General features: G+C 32.9%; 1 protein-coding gene across 1 annotated transcript in view; it reads right to left on the bottom strand.

The window, feature by feature from the left end:
* Positions 1 to 854: 854 nt before the first annotated feature.
* Positions 855 to 16,094, bottom strand: part of LOC118190786 (casein kinase II subunit beta) — a 52,592-nt gene continuing 37,352 nt past the window's right edge. Inside the window, exon 8 of the mRNA XM_035361560.2 lies at positions 855 to 1,043. Coding sequence (XP_035217451.1) covers positions 935 to 1,043 — 109 coding nt within the window. The 3' untranslated portion in view covers positions 855 to 934. The remainder of the gene's footprint in view (positions 1,044 to 16,094) is intronic.

Genomic DNA, 16,094 nt, shown 5'->3' with positions numbered 1-16,094 from the left:
TTTACATATGATACTAAAGTTATTACTTGCTTTTTCAACTTTCATGATGATAAATTATCTTTCAGCTGTTGAATTTGATCTAAGAGTTTGTGTTTGTTATGTACCTGTATAAAAGATGGGCTTTCATAAATTCTTCTTTTAAAGTCATGAACTGTTGCATCATTCCATTCTAGAAAAATAGAAGTAGGGAGGTTTGTTCAGTAACTTGCTAAAACTGTGAATGCATTTAGATCCCTATTAAACTGCTGAATACTGGAAGTCTTGCTCAGATAGAAAGTTGGCCAAAATTTAGTTCCATTTTTCATAATCTCTCGTAGGTCTGTATCTTGTACGATTTCAAGATCCCCAGTAATGATATGATGGTGAAAGGGATTCACAGAATTCTTGTATTCTGGAAGATTGCAAAAAAAAAAAAAATGTCGTTTTCCTGTATTTCATAGTGGTTGGTAAGATAGTTGCTCAGGTGTTTATTGTACTTGAAACTTTGGCAAGGTAGGAGATATTGTGATCTTTTGAATAAATGGTTGACATGAAGTTGATCGTAGTAAGGGTGCTTGAAATGTAAAGTACAATAGAGCTCTTTATTGAAAAATTGCTATTTTTTTTTTTTAGTTTAAATTTACAGAAGTCTAGTACCAGGTCTTTAAAGATTTTGTAACCTGTATAGTTTTCTTTAATGTAAAAATTAATGACCATAACTTTTTAACTCGAGAAATTCAATCTTTTTATCTTTTTAAAAATGTACATCAAAATGTCCAGTTCTAAATCTTAAAATACAAAAAGAAAATAAATATGAATATATAAAGTTACTTACAAAAGGTGACAAAAAAAAAAAAAAAACTTTAGTACTTCAGTTGACTTAAAGTGAATGCACCATTTATTAACTTCTTGTTTACACAAACTAAACATAATGGAGACAGTTTCAGATGATAAATTAACGCTTGTTGTTATTGAAAGGGATTGTTCGAACAGGAGCTTTGAAATTTGCACTAGCTTGCTGTTGAAGCTGATACGCCAGAGGATGAATCTTAAATCCATACAATCTAAAAGGAAAATCACATGATCAATATTCAAGTTACAAATTAAATAAGAAAACATTTCAAAATAAATTAAAATTATTACAAACAATAATGATACAAAATTTATACTTAAGGAAGCATGCCTAGTAAGTATAATTTATAATATACATTAATATATTTAAATCTTTCACTTCAGAGATATATTACTCTTCAATGACACATACTACAGAAGTGAAATCCGTTTAACTGCATACAAATATATTACACTATATAATCCAAGATTTTATATAAAATGCATTTTAAAACTGTTTAATACAGCACATTTTTATGAAATTCAACCTTCACATGCTGTGTATATCATCAACAAATATCCCACATATCAAATGCATCCACCCAATGTGTTGGGGTTAATGCACATTAGGCACTAGCTTCTTTGTTTTTCAATCAGTAATGTTCCCTTTACTGGTGTGCAGGAAAAATATAAAATAATAATTCACCACTTAAAACGTTTAAGGGATCACCCTGTTCTGGTAATGTTATGCTCAACTTACATGTATAATCAACTGAACATAAATCTAAAGATTTTAAAGATATCAGAGAAGACTTCTCTCCCCCCCCCAAAATTACATATACACAGGGTTCATAGCCACATTTTAGTTAAAAAAAAAATAAGCACTTTTCAAGAGGAGAAAAAAAAAAAAAAAAAAAAAATAAGCACCTGTCTAATTACATTATACACAACTGCATAACCTTAAAAATTAGACTTCTAATTTAAAATATGAGAAATGCAGTATTTATTAAGAGAGAATAAGCATTACCTCAACCATGGAAAATAATTACTTTTTTTTTTTTTTTTAAATTTTAAATAACAGTTCAATTTACAGAACCAGTTTACAATGAGAGAAAAAACACTATGCAGAACTAAACTATATTACAAGATTTAATGATGAAATTTCAGTTCAAAATACAGAAAATAAATAATAATAAGGCATATTTATTGTATTCGCTTGGAACCTAATAATAAATACAATTTATATTGATATTTAAATAATTTAAATCTAAATTCTGAACATTTTCTAATTTTTCATTGTATATCAGTTTTCTCTTAACATATATTGCAAGCAAAGTATTTTAAGTAAAAAAGAGGAACATTTTTGAAATCAGAAAGAAATTTGCTTCATGCAGTCATACTTCAATAGTAAAAGCTTAACTAACCCGCATACTTGGAAATTGGCGAATATTCGGACAGTCGCGCGTAACTTGAAAAAGGGGAGCGGAGGGGATGTAGACTGTAGCCGCTCTTTAGATTTTTCCGCTAAATAAATGCTTTTGACATTTTGATATGTGCATCATATAAAAATAAACCAATGGAACTGAAAAATATTCTGCTTAACAAGCACAGTAAAACTCTTTTAAGTGTTTATAAACAAATCTCGGACAGAACATCAAAATTATCTCTGCAAAATATCGCAAACGTTATTGCGCAATACGTGTGCCGTAATTCTTCTCTACGTGATATTATGCAATCGGCATCAACAGCTGCCAGTATTGGGAGAATAAAGAACTAAATAACTGAGGTATTTTTCATTCTAATTTTCAACAGACGGCGTTAAATTTCCGAAACAGAATCATTCTTCGCTTGGGTTGGTAGACCGCTGTTTTGCAGCGAACTGTAACAGTTTCAATATTCGAGATTTTGCGGAGAAAGGGGAGAACCTCCCAATCTTCGTACTGTATAATGTATTGGCCAAAAAATGAAATTATTTTGACTATTGGATTACTTTCCATTTATTTAAGACATTCTGAATATTATTCCTTTGAAAGCTAATCTCTGTGAAAGCACAACCATTTTTGGAAGTTTAATATACTTCAGAAGTTACTGCAACTATGCTATTATAAACATTCATACATATGCTCATAATATAAGCATAATGATCATAATAAACATGAATATGAACTGACCATGCGGAACGAGAATGCAAATTATTAAGATCTTGATAGAAATTCAAACGTGTGTAGTATTTGGTTGGGAGGAAAAGAATGCCGAATGTACCTGAATTTTCTACTGCTTTCGCAATTCTTTGACCAATAGAACGACGGGCAGCTACTCTTTGTGCACACCAAAGATTATGTTAATGCAGAGAAAGGGGGAAAAGCTATTTCAGGGAGTATGATGCACCATCTGACATTCCATATTAGGAAGAAAAGTTGTTTTAGTTTCGGCTTTGGTACGGGGGGAAAATAGCACGTTCATTAAAAAAAAAAAAAAGTTAAGGGCTTTAAAGAAAAAGTAAGCACCTATAAGGGCCTTTATATTTTATTTTCAAATACAGTCAAAAGTCGTTAATTCGGACACCCATAATCCGGACCTCAAAACTTTCTGCGCATGCGCCGCATTGACACACGCGCATAGGCGTTTACACATGCGCGTAAGACCTCTTACGTCTGCGCATATGCATGTGCACAAGCGCAGAATACATTTTCGCGTGCGCGTTTTATGTATAACGCGCAGTATAAGCTAAAATTATCTGATTATCTATTTCAGTTAATGTTGATGATTGCATTGTTCCTTAATTTTCGAATTGGATCCGGCTTATTATTTTTTGCAGACTGTTAGAGCAATACTATAAAAGTAAACTTGAACTTTCGATTATGTCAAATAGAATTTTCGATTCTGGAGCTCCCAAAGGATCGTACAAAACGAAAGTATGTTTCGATGTCCATCAAACAAAAAGTGGAATTGCTGCAAAAAATGGATAAAAACACGAAGAATGTGACAGAGAGGTTAGTGAAAACGAAAAAATTTCGATTTACAAGTTAGTCGGTATTCTCGGCACAGCAATAACGGGACTTGAACAGTGGAACTTTGTAACTGAACAAGAAAATATGTCTGTTTATAGAATTAAAGAGAAAGTATTATCACATAAAATGAAGCAACTTAAACAACTTACATTGAAAGAAATGTTTAATAAAGTAAACAAATAAATATTAAGCTTTTTTTTTTTTTTTTGTAAATTTTGATACCCTTTAGATCATAATTGTTCTTTATTTCATAAATTACGGTTTCATATTTTTAATTTTAGAATTTCTGCATGCCATCTTACGAGATTTAAACTGATGATCTATAATCCGGAATCGCAGAAGTCCTGACGAGTCCAGATTAACGACTTTTGAATGTATAAGGACTTATAAGGACCACTATACATATATACTATTAGTGTTATCAAATCATCATCATAGCATCAACCAGAATTTAAAAATGTAAAAATGGTTTTAGAGTTATGTATTATGCTATTTGCATCATGCAATATTAGGTTAAATGTTTCTCCGTTTGCAGAAAGAGGTTAAGCCAGTGCTTTTAAACCTTTCTAAAGCTGCTGCTTCCCAACGGAGCGAAGAACTTTTCTATGCCTTCTATGTGAAAATCCTTTAATATAGGAAAGGGGGGTCCTGAATTATAAATGCCAAAAATTTTAAGCAATTTTTTTAGTAGACTTATTCATAAATTTGTTTGTTTAACTCCATGGTTTTGCCCTAAAAGGTAATTACATTCCTTTGGTTAAAACTGAAATGACTAATAATTAAAAAAAAAAAAAAAAAAAAAAAAAAACACATAAACGCTCTTTCATGTTTAAAAAATTCTTTATCAGGGTTTGTACACATTTCTGCACACAGAAATTAAGTACTTTTAAGGACTATTGATGAAAAAAAATTAAGGACCTATGAGCGAATGGGAACTGAATTAATTCAATTGAAGATATTATCTATCTTGATTTTCACTTTTGTAATACCATCCTAAAAATAAAATAGATCTCTAAGTAGCATGCATTATTACTAAACCTGAATTAATTAGCATAATTGTTAATAAATTTGAGAATAAAATAAACTTTATGCAATTTATCAAGTAGCATTAAATATTTTACACTTATGATAGTTGGTCATATTTGAAGGAAGATAAGTGATATTTACCTTTTACTAACAGTTAGGGTTATGTTGATTTTTTTTATGTCTCATTTTGTCACATACTTGGTCAGTCTAGAGGTTTAGTAAATAAGCAGGTAGATTTTTATGTCAAACTGCATAGGTTAAAACAAGAAGTAAGATCATAATCAGCATGATTCATAACAAAAGACTAAATGTCAACGCTGCTGCTTGTCTAGAGAGAGACCTGCTAATTAGAACAAACATGAAAACTCTGATGTAGACAAGGTTGGCAAGTGTTGAAAGTTAGTCAGGCTCTGTTTGATGCAGAGTGTCGTAGCTTCATGTACAGTTCCAGGGAATGTAACCCAGTTAATATACCTTAAGGTTCCAATAAGCCATTAAAGCACCAGAGGTGATATGTTGTTTTGTATTATTTTAAGTCTCAGTAGATGCATTAGAATATGTTTTACTTAAATTTTTACATTTTTATATTTTATCTTGTGACCACAGTGAGTATTAATGAAAGGCAATAACTCGCTTTAATATGTACAGTTAATTTTTAAGGATAAGCAGTTAGTTATAAATAATTAAATTAGGTAGTTTGATAACCTGTCATTATGGATTTACATGACCACTATTAAAATTTATTTTTTAACAATATTTGTTAAAAAAGCTCTATTAAAATCAAAATCTAATAAAATTTCACAGTTTAAAATGCATGTAATTTATGACACAGATTTTTAAACGATATTAAGATAATTTACACATTAAAAGTTACAAAAGTTATGTTTTGTAATATTTATATCAAATTCCTTTTTTTAAAGCATCTTTTCTAACAATTGGAGATTTGTCTCAATATGCAAATTAATGGTCTGGCTAGTTTCTGCGTGCTTTATCTCCTAACTTGTCAACCTCTCCATAATGTACCTATGAGGGTTTAATTGATCTGGTAAAAGTTAAATAGTCCAAAACCCCCGACAGACGTGAAGCATATTATCGCTATGTCTGAAATTAACTACAATATCAGACAAAGGTTTAAATAAGCCTCTTATTTAAAAAGAACTTAGAACAAACATAAAGGCATGTTTTGATGCTAACAAAATAAATTACAGCTCACGGTGATGTAATTAAACAAGAACAGTCAAATTCAAACTAATAATGTGGACTAGTGGTCAAAGCTTATACAATTTAATTTTAATTTAATCTGGCTGAATAACTCTATCATATGAGGAAATAGAAATGGAAAATTATAGTAAAGGTTGAAATCATAAACAATTGGATAATTTACATAACTGCACATATCTTTGAAGAATAATTTCCTTTACGTACTCAAGTTTCTTTTTTCAACACGCTTCCTTTTCATTTTAGAAATTTTGGATTTAATTAAGGATTTGTTATTCTAAAAAACACTAAATGCATTTAGAATGTACAGAAAAATTGGCTAATTTTATTTCTTTAGTAATATGAACATTCAGAAACAATATGAACTATATATAGTAAAGGCCAGCTACAGAGCTGATGTGGCAGAATTTCTAGAATATAGTGACACACCAAACAACAAAATCTAAAAATGGCAAAACTTTTAGAATTTAGAGCAGGCATTGGAAGCAGAATTTAGAAAGGCACTATGCAGTCGAATTCAGGACCCATAGAGATTGCATCAGATGAGAAAATGCCTAGTGCCAGCTCTGTATATGATGCATTAAGACATATTAATTAGATGGATCTTTTAAATTGTAAGTTTTCAATTTCTTTATTAATAAAAAAGTTCCTTTCTATAATGCCTGCCCAAGTGATAAGATTCGAAGCATTTTTGATATTTTCCATACTTCTGTCTAGTGAAAAGTAGAGAAAATAAAGAGAAGATAAACATGTTAAGATTCTAGTATCAGGAGTAATACATTTAAATATCATGTTTTCCTTGTTCTTCCAGATGTTCTCCAAAAATTAAGAAATTCATTGCAAATTTTCTGTAAAATACATCCATTACGTGTTGAAACCATGAAGATATTTTTCATTTTGTCACATATTTCTCGAATCTTCTAGAATCGTGGGTCTATAAATCTTGCCTTCAAATCCTTCTAAACTTTCCAGGCTGTAATGTCTAAAATCCTAAAAAAAAATTATCCCTATCAATTCCATACCTGCCAACCTCTAAAGATAAAAATTCAGAAGATTTCTTCAAAATTCTGAAGAACACGAAGAATTAATATCATGCTTTGATATTAAAAAAATAACAATTTATACAAATAGAAAAAAGAAAATTGTACTTACATTAGTAAATCTCAATTAAGTAGTAACTAAAAAATGTATTAGGAAACATAAAACAAGAACTTAATGTAACAAAAAAAAAAAAAAATTGCAATGAATTTAGAGTGCATTTTTTTGGCTTTAGCCAAAAATTCTTTGGAAAATTTCCTGTCATAACAATTAGTTTCCTCATAACATTTAGCAATTAAAATGTTTTCTAGAGTTTTTGGTGAAATTGAAGAACGAAACATAGTTTTGTTTTTCTTCACAACACTAAGACTCTCTCGCACTCAGCATTACTGTGTGGAATTACGAGAATAGCACATAAAACTCTTGCTAGTCTATCATATTTTGGTGTTCCATCAGCTCTTTTTATTCTTTTTAAGGTACCAACGAGGACATCAAGTCTATCTTCTCCAGAACTGTCAAAGTCTTCAAACTGTGCAGCAGAAAATTGGTTCTGTAATTCATCTAAAGCTTCAGTATGGCATTCATTTTCTTTAATTATTAACAAAAATGGAAATTTATCAATAAAAAACGAATCTTTTCAAAAGATGAATTTTCCATTTGTTTCAAATTTGCCACTTCAGCATTTAAAAGAACTTCATTTTGCAAATTTCCTTACAATGTAATCACAGGCTGAGGAAAAGTACTTTCTAACATATTGAAAAAATTCTTTTTTCTCATGATCTTTCAAAGAATTTACAAGTTCCCTGGTTTGATTTCCAATTATAAGATCATTGTCATCCTTTTGATTTGCCAAACTATTATAGGCAACACGAATCAATACACTGTTTTTCATAACGGATGGTTTTACAAACTTAGTATAAAGTTCTTTCAAAAGATCATTAAGAATTTGGAGAAGTAGGGTAGATTTTGGCGAAGCTGATTGTAGAAGGGTATTTACACTTTCAAAAATCTTAATGGTACTTAACACAAAACTATAATATGCTTTGTTCAAATCCGAAGAAAGAAGACAGAAAATCCTTTCCTCCCGGCTAATAGAAGACTGTTTCTTCTTCCCTTCAACTTCTTTAACAAAGTTGACATTTGATGAGTCTTCTAAGCATTTTCTTTAAAAGGGTTTGATTCTGTGTGTTGGCTCTTCCCTTTTAAAGCATTTTAATTAGAAGCAAAGTTGGTTTTCGGAATCTTATATGCCGACAAATTTGATGGGATCTGTGGTTTCGTTTTGGTCGCTTCATGGAAATATTTTAGCAATGCATCCCACTGTTCAATAAACCTTCCTAGCGCTCATCTCGTGCATACATGTTTCAGAATTTTTCTAGTTTCACCAGAGCACAATTCTTGGAAAATCTTTAGGTTTTCTTTCCTTTTTATACTTTTTTCCAGATAGAAAAACACATCAATCAGAAGCTGGTCAATATTTAATGGTAAAGCAGCTGCAGCTTTTTCTGCTGCCAAATTAATTAAGTGGCATGGGCATACAATAACAATTAATTCATTTTGTTCTTTTTTGAGGAAAGAGGCTACGCCCTTTTTGTCACCCACCATGACATGAGCATTATCTGCACCAAATGAAATGCAATTTGATATTGGGATGTTAAGTTGTTTCAACTCATTAATTACCAAGGAGGCAATATTTTCCCCCATAGCGTCTCCATTTAACAATAGAAGACGCAAAAGATGAGTTTTCATTTCATTAGAAACATCACAGAAATATGTGACAACGATGGGGTAAAGCTTCCAATCGCTGTCGTTGCTGCCATCGATTGACACCGAAAATGCTGAATTCTGGAGTGCAGCTATCGTTTTACTTTGTGTGTCGCAAGCAATTTCGTTCACAATAGAAGATGTTTTCGTGCGAGCACAAGCATATTTCTGAGCAATCTTGGAGTTGGAGAAACATCCGTCTGAAAAGTTGACCGGCGTGATTGGCAGCGTTTAGCGGCACATTGTGTTCGATGAGGAATGCAGTAAACAAACACTCTGCCAAAATGACATCGGCATCCGAATTTGAAAAAAAAAATCATCCACTTTCTTTGACATTGTCGAAGCATTAACTTCATGCTTTTTAGATTTAACATGCTTCACAATGTCGCTTCTTCCACCGTGACTTATTATGAAGTCACACATGCACACGTTGCAAAATGCATAGTTATTTCCTTTGAAGGATTCTTTAATTGTTGGAAATTCGGCTTTGTAGGCAGGCCGAAAATATTGAGAATACGTTTTTTTTTTTAAAAACTCATTTCGTAACAACGACGTATTAAGAAAATTTGTAGCACGTGCAAACAACAACAACAACAACAAAAAAAAAAAAAAAAAAAAAAAAAAAAAAAAGAGACAATCCACGCTTGCTGAGTAATTCCCTTGCTGCTGAAGCGAACGCGAAAAAAATAATCTGGCGCCCACAAAGAAAAGAGTGGGAGAAACAAGTTCAGCGCATTGGATTGGCTGGTTAAGCGGCGAGTTCGGAGAAACCGCAGGTTACAGGATTCGAAGTAGTTGGTAAAACACGATGCAATTGGCGAAAAATTCTAAAATTTCGACAAAAATCACTAAAAACACTTGAAAAAGGAAAAAAATCGTAAAAAATGGAATACGATTGTAAAATCATGAAGACAAACACATTTTCATAAAAATTATGAAAAATTCGTAAAAGTTGGCAGGTATGCAATTCTGTAACAACAAAAAGCCAGAAATATTTTGGAAACAAAAAAGGAGGAAAAAGTGTAAAATTAATTTTATACAGAAAACTTATGCATATTTTGAAAATTTTGAATACTCTGAATGAGACAATTACATCGGAAAAATTCTTACTTTGAAAAATATTAAAAAGAAGACATTTTTAATTAATTACATAGCTAATTCTGCTTTTGCTGAGAACTGTATTGTAAATTGTGCTTTATAGCACAATTGTTTATTTTTCAGATTTAAAATATTGTATAAGTTGTCATAATGAAACTTTATAATATGAGAGCAAAAAATGTTTTATTTTTATGTTATTTTTTAAATATAATTTCAATATATTACCATTATTTTAATGAAATTTATCAAGATTACGATGTTTTAAAAGACATCGTTGAAAATTCTCAGATTTTGGAATTGAAAAGTTTCTATAGAAACTAATCTTAAAACCGCCAAAATGTTGAAAAGTCGCCAAATTTAGAACCGCTTAATAAAAGAATTCAAATCCTAAAAAGCAAAAAGTTGTTTAAGAGCTCTTTACTAGAAAAAATGAATTTCAAAATGCTTATGCTTCACTTCTTGCTTAGAAACTCTAGTATCCCGTCATTTATATTAGAAATAGCAACAAATTAGGACTCATGAACCCATTCAAAAGATAACCATATATACGGCAGTGAATCACCAAAAATATTCCTCAAAATGCTAATTCACACTCAAAATGACAGTCATAAAAACAGACAGAAATTTCAGATGATTAAAATTAAGGACCTTCTGCTGATTTGGGCCAAGATTAAGGACTTTTAAGGACCGTACGAATCCTGTTTATTCTTAATTAAATAACTAAAAAGAACAGTAAAAGATACGTAAAATGAAACAATTAATATCAATGAAAAAAAAATCAAGTACGATCACTGGGATGTTAGTGTTTGATGTTTCAGAGCCAATTTCTGAACATTTGGTTCAATATTTTTAGAGATGAAGGTGTAAGTTCCCTCTTTCCATGATTTGCAGTCGACTTCTCTCTCTTTTCTTAAAAAAAAAAAAAAAAAAAAAAAAAAGACCAGTCACAACACTGAATCGTTGCTCAACAAGGTAGTAGAAAGAGAAGGCAATTGAAAAATTTTTGACTACAGTCCATAATCCTGAGTAGAGACAACAGATGCTGCTTTGACGCTAAAATTCTGTGAGATGATCACCTTTCTGGAAGTTGGCTTTCAAAGTTTCATTAGTGGAAAGTTCGACTACTTCCTCCTGAATATGAACCTCTGCTTTCTCAATATTCATAAAAGGATTCGTGATCCATTCAGGGACTTCCAGAAAGAAAATACCTCAAAATGCTCAGAAACAACCCTTATACAAAGAACAGTATTTCACTGGTCTTATACAGATCAGACGAATTCAAAAACTGGCTGAATTCGTTGCAATCAAAATTCTGCTTTCATGAAGTGAGTCTTTTAAGAAGGCAGAAATAATAGATTTTGTTGTGATCAAATTGAGTTCAACACCTTAAAGCTGTAATTTAATTCCATTCAATTATGTGAATAAATTGGTTATGTAAGCAATGTCAATCTTAAATTGTAACAATCTGTCTTTCAGAGATACATCTTTCTCTTCGAGGAACTCAAGTACAGAGCTGAAAAGATTCCAGAACCTACTGAGGCAGGCACATTTGAACAGCAAGCAAACCTCGATGTGTAAAAGCAAGCGATTGAATTCTTCAATCGATCATTGAGAGCATTACTGCAAATTCTGTTCACGGCAGAGATGACATATAGTAACGACTGATGCAAATGGTCGCTGGCGTTTTTTTTGCAACTAAATGCTGCCTATGGAACAGCTAAAATACTTGGTACCTCTTTCTTAACATGTTCGATGAACCCACAATGGTGACCCACCATTGCAGGTGCTCCATCAGTGGCTACATGTTCAAAAAGGAATATTTTTCTCTTTAAAATAATCTTTAACAGCATTAAAAATAGATTCACTTTTAGTATCTGCAATCAAACTTTTTGAAAAAAAATTATCTTGAATAATTTTTCCTTCCTTCATAAAGTCAACAGTAAAGCCTCATTAGTACTTCACAAGATTGCTTCATCAAACTGAAGAGAAAATTCGGCGAGTTTCAAAATTTCGCATAAGGAAGTTTCAACATCTTCATCCATCTCATCAATTCGTTGTCACACTATATCATTGTTTAATGGGACATATTTTACAATATTGGATGCAACAGGTTGGCGTAAATCCCTTTCCAAAACTTTCTTGAGAGACGGCAGTATCACCTCATCACCGATGTACGAGCTTTCCACCGATTTAGCAATTAATTTTGATATATTATACGAGACTATCAAATCATCATCGCATTGTTTTGATGACACTACTAGTAAGCCTGAGACAGACAGTGGTTGCAGGAACTTGTCCCTGCCGTTTGTGAAAAACAACAAATCTTTATTTTGTTTGTCAGAATGAATTTTTTGCACATGCTCCTGCAAATTAGATGGTTTCATTGCCTCATTAGATAGCACATTGTTACAAAGTAAACACATGAGAAGTTGCAATTTCGACAGCAAAGGAACGAATTCAGATTTCACATACGTGGAACCATATTCACGATGTTTCTTTTTATCAAATGACATCGTTGGTGGTAGAAAATATGATGAAAGAAAGATAATTCAAAATTAATAATTCACAATAAAGAACTAAAAAGCGCAATTACCTATGTGACTGGCCAAATAAACGATGAAAGTAAATCAAAAGCGAGTTGACAAAAACAGAAATGAACTGAATAAAAAGCAACACATGAAACAAAGGGCAAATCCAACATTCATATTGAAAGGATGCTCAACGCAAGAGCTTTTCTGGTTGGGATGGCAGAGAAAGCATAGTGTTGAGTTCTTCATGGTCATCCTACCTAGAATGTAAATTAGCCTCACCATTTTTAGAAGCAGTCGCCTAAGTTCATTTTATTGCTAGTACAAATGGTGTAAACCAGATAATTGATTTAATAAATTTTTTGGGAGTTTTTAAATGTCAAAACATGCTCATTGCTCTCTAACACCCAAAACAAGTTTACTACCTCTCAGCATTCAGAACATTGCTACAGAACAATCAGAATGTTGATGCTCATGTTAATTGCATTGGAATGCTATTATTTATGCAGAAGTCATGGAAAGTTGACAATTTAAAAATTTCTTTCACGAAAAAGCAAGTTTTTCCCAGATCATATTATATTATCCTGTATCACTTATTTAATTTTCCCAGAGGACTGCATATAAGGGAAAAAATGGTCTATTCTTCACCCCCCCCTGAAATTCATGTTTCATTTTTATGTAAAATTATAAACTTTCTACATTACTGTTAAAGAGCGACATTTTTGTTCAATTTATTTCTGCTAAAACCAATCAAAGATCATAAACAGGGCAAAAAGAAACCGCATGCCGCAAGTGCTATATAATTTAGGGGGGGGGGAGTTCATTTACACTGTACAATAGTTTAAAATTCGCATATCGTACAAATATATTTTCCTGTACATACAGCAACAAAAATAAGAGTTTTTTTTATTTATATGTAACCATATAAATTGCATAGAAAATGGAAAATTCTAATTTATTTACTTATTTTTTCGTTCAAAAGCTGTTTCATTACTTTGAAACATTGCAACACTTCATTAGTCTGAACAATGTAAATACGGACATGTTCTTTAGAAATTCAGTTGTGGATCTTAAATTTTCATCAATTCTACCATATGCTTCCACGGTAGCAGAGTTTAGACCCCCCTTGATATATACAGATGAGATTTCCAGATCTACAATAGCCTTAAAGCAGAAGAAATTTACAATATCACAGAGCTACTAGGAACGGAAGTTGCCATGGAGCATTTCAAAGGTCAGAAAGGCCCTTCACAGTGCTGGCGCTGTCAAGGGTTCTTTCACTCATCAGAAGTGTGCACGCTCCCTAGAAGATGTGTGAAATGTGCAGGCCCACACCAAGCAAAAGACTGCCCGAAACCATTTGAAGCACCTAATAAATGTGCAAACTGCTCCGGAAATCATGCGGCTAACTGGCGTTCCTGCCCAAGATTCCCAGGTTCAAAAAACAGATCAAATTCGAAACCGAGCACCAAACCCAGCCTGACCGCTGAAAAAACCAACGCAGACAAAATTAATCTCCAAAACAACACCCAATTCCCAACACTGTCGGCTGCACCCACACCCAGTGCAAATAATATTCGCCCTGGAGTTTCTTTCTCCGCAGCACTTACTGGTATGCAACAAGCTGCACCCCAAATTATTCCAAATTTATCGGTCCCCTTAGGAGCTAATTCAACGCTAAATTGCACTGAAATCCTTTTGGCAATTATTCAAATTTCAAACCAGCCTGGTATTGACCAGAGCAGACTTCTTTTGGCATTCAAAAACGCCTTACCGCAGCTCAGAGTGGCTCCATCTGGTGCTGACGCGGCTTACTACATCTTTGAGAGTTATATTACTCTCCAATTCTCTGATATCCCCAGTCAGTAAAATTCAATACTTTGAAAGGATTGAAAAACTTAAAACTATGCACCTGGAATGCAAATGGCATTCTATCCAAATTCCATGAGTTTAGAGACTACGTGGAAGAGAAAGATTTTGACATTATTTTTGTCCAAGAGACCAAACTCCAGCCAGGGAGAGCTCCCAAGCTTGCAAATTATGCATTATACAAAAATGACAGACAAGCTTCTAATACTCGTGATGTTTATCATAGTGGCACTTGTGTCTATATTAAAAATTCAATACAAAAGAATTGACACTCCGAGTATGAGTAAACTCGAGGCAACAATCATTGAAATTTTCATTCAAAATTCGCCCTCCCTTGTAATGATCTCTGCCTATCTTCCACCAGGTGGAAATTTACCTGTGGTTGATTTTAACAAATTGCTCACCTTTTCCAACAATCTAATCATAGCTGGTGATTTAAATTGTCACCATCAGCATTGGCGTTGCCATAGATCAAACCCTGCTGGTCGTGGCCTTCTAAAATGGGCTCAGTGCGCCCAAATTAAAATTATTGCGCCGGATTCCCCTACTAGATATGGTTCACAGGGTGCCCCTTCATTCATTGATTTGGCACTCTTTCGAAACATCCCTTTTGGATATCACGTGACTGTGGAAAACTGTTTATCCTCAGATCACAACCCCGTAATCATAGACCTTAACTGTACTATTTTTAATCAAAATTCTCCGGCACTCGTCTCTACAAACTGGGACAATTTTAGTTTCAAACTTAAAAGTAAAAATTTGCCCTCCCTTGAAATTAAATCCAGCCATGATATAGACTCGGCAGTTGATCACTTAACGACCATTTTAACAGATACTTATAAGGAAGTATCAAAACCCACCCTCAGACCCAATTTTCGTAAATTACCTCAAGAAATTAAACTCAAAATTAAAGAAAAGAATAAAGTACGGAGACTTTGGCAAAGAAATAGAAATCCTGGATTAAAAATTCAACTCCGTGCTCTCCAAAATGAGATCAAGGCATCATGTGACCATTTCTTCCAATCACAATACACGAATTACATTCAGTCCCTAACGACCAATGATAACAGTCTTTGGCGCGCATCAGCCCGCCTACGCAAACACAAATCTAACATTACGTCCTTAGCTACGGACGCAGTGGTGGCTCACACAGACGCTGAGAAATCCGAATTAATTGCGGATTCTCTTCAAACTCAATTTACACCACATAATGAAGGAATTTTTGCGAACAGCGCAAGTTCTTTCCCACAAGATGTTGAACGTTTCCTCTCCTCGCCTTTCGCGAGAGAAATACACTATACATCCATGAGCGAGGTAAGTGAATACATTACCAAGCTCAAACCCAAAAAAGCCTCTGGTATGGACTCTATTTCTAATCGTATGATTAAAAATTTACCCACCAATTATCTATTTTTCTTAGTAATGCTTATAAATTTTATGATACAGCATTGCTATTTTCCTCAAAGCTGGAAACAAGCACTTATTGTGCCTATTCCAAAACCAGGCCAAAGCCTTTCTAACCCTCAAAATTATAGACCTATCAGCCTCCTATCCTCGTTATCTAAGATATACGAGTTTGTGTTACTTAAACGCCTGAATGATTTTCTCCGAAATCACAACGTTCTGATTGATGAACAATTTGGATTTCGAGCAAAACACTGCACCACGCACCAGCTGCTGAGGACAGTGGAGTTCATTCACGAAGGGTTTCGTAACAAAATGCTTACTGGCG

Source organism: Stegodyphus dumicola, chromosome 10 (genome assembly GCF_044657685.1).
Source record: "Stegodyphus dumicola isolate Sdum_Otavi_A_Nest chromosome 10, ASM4465768v1".
Lineage (NCBI taxonomy): Eukaryota > Metazoa > Arthropoda > Arachnida > Araneae > Eresidae > Stegodyphus > Stegodyphus dumicola.
This window is presented reverse-complemented; position numbering and strand designations above follow the sequence as displayed.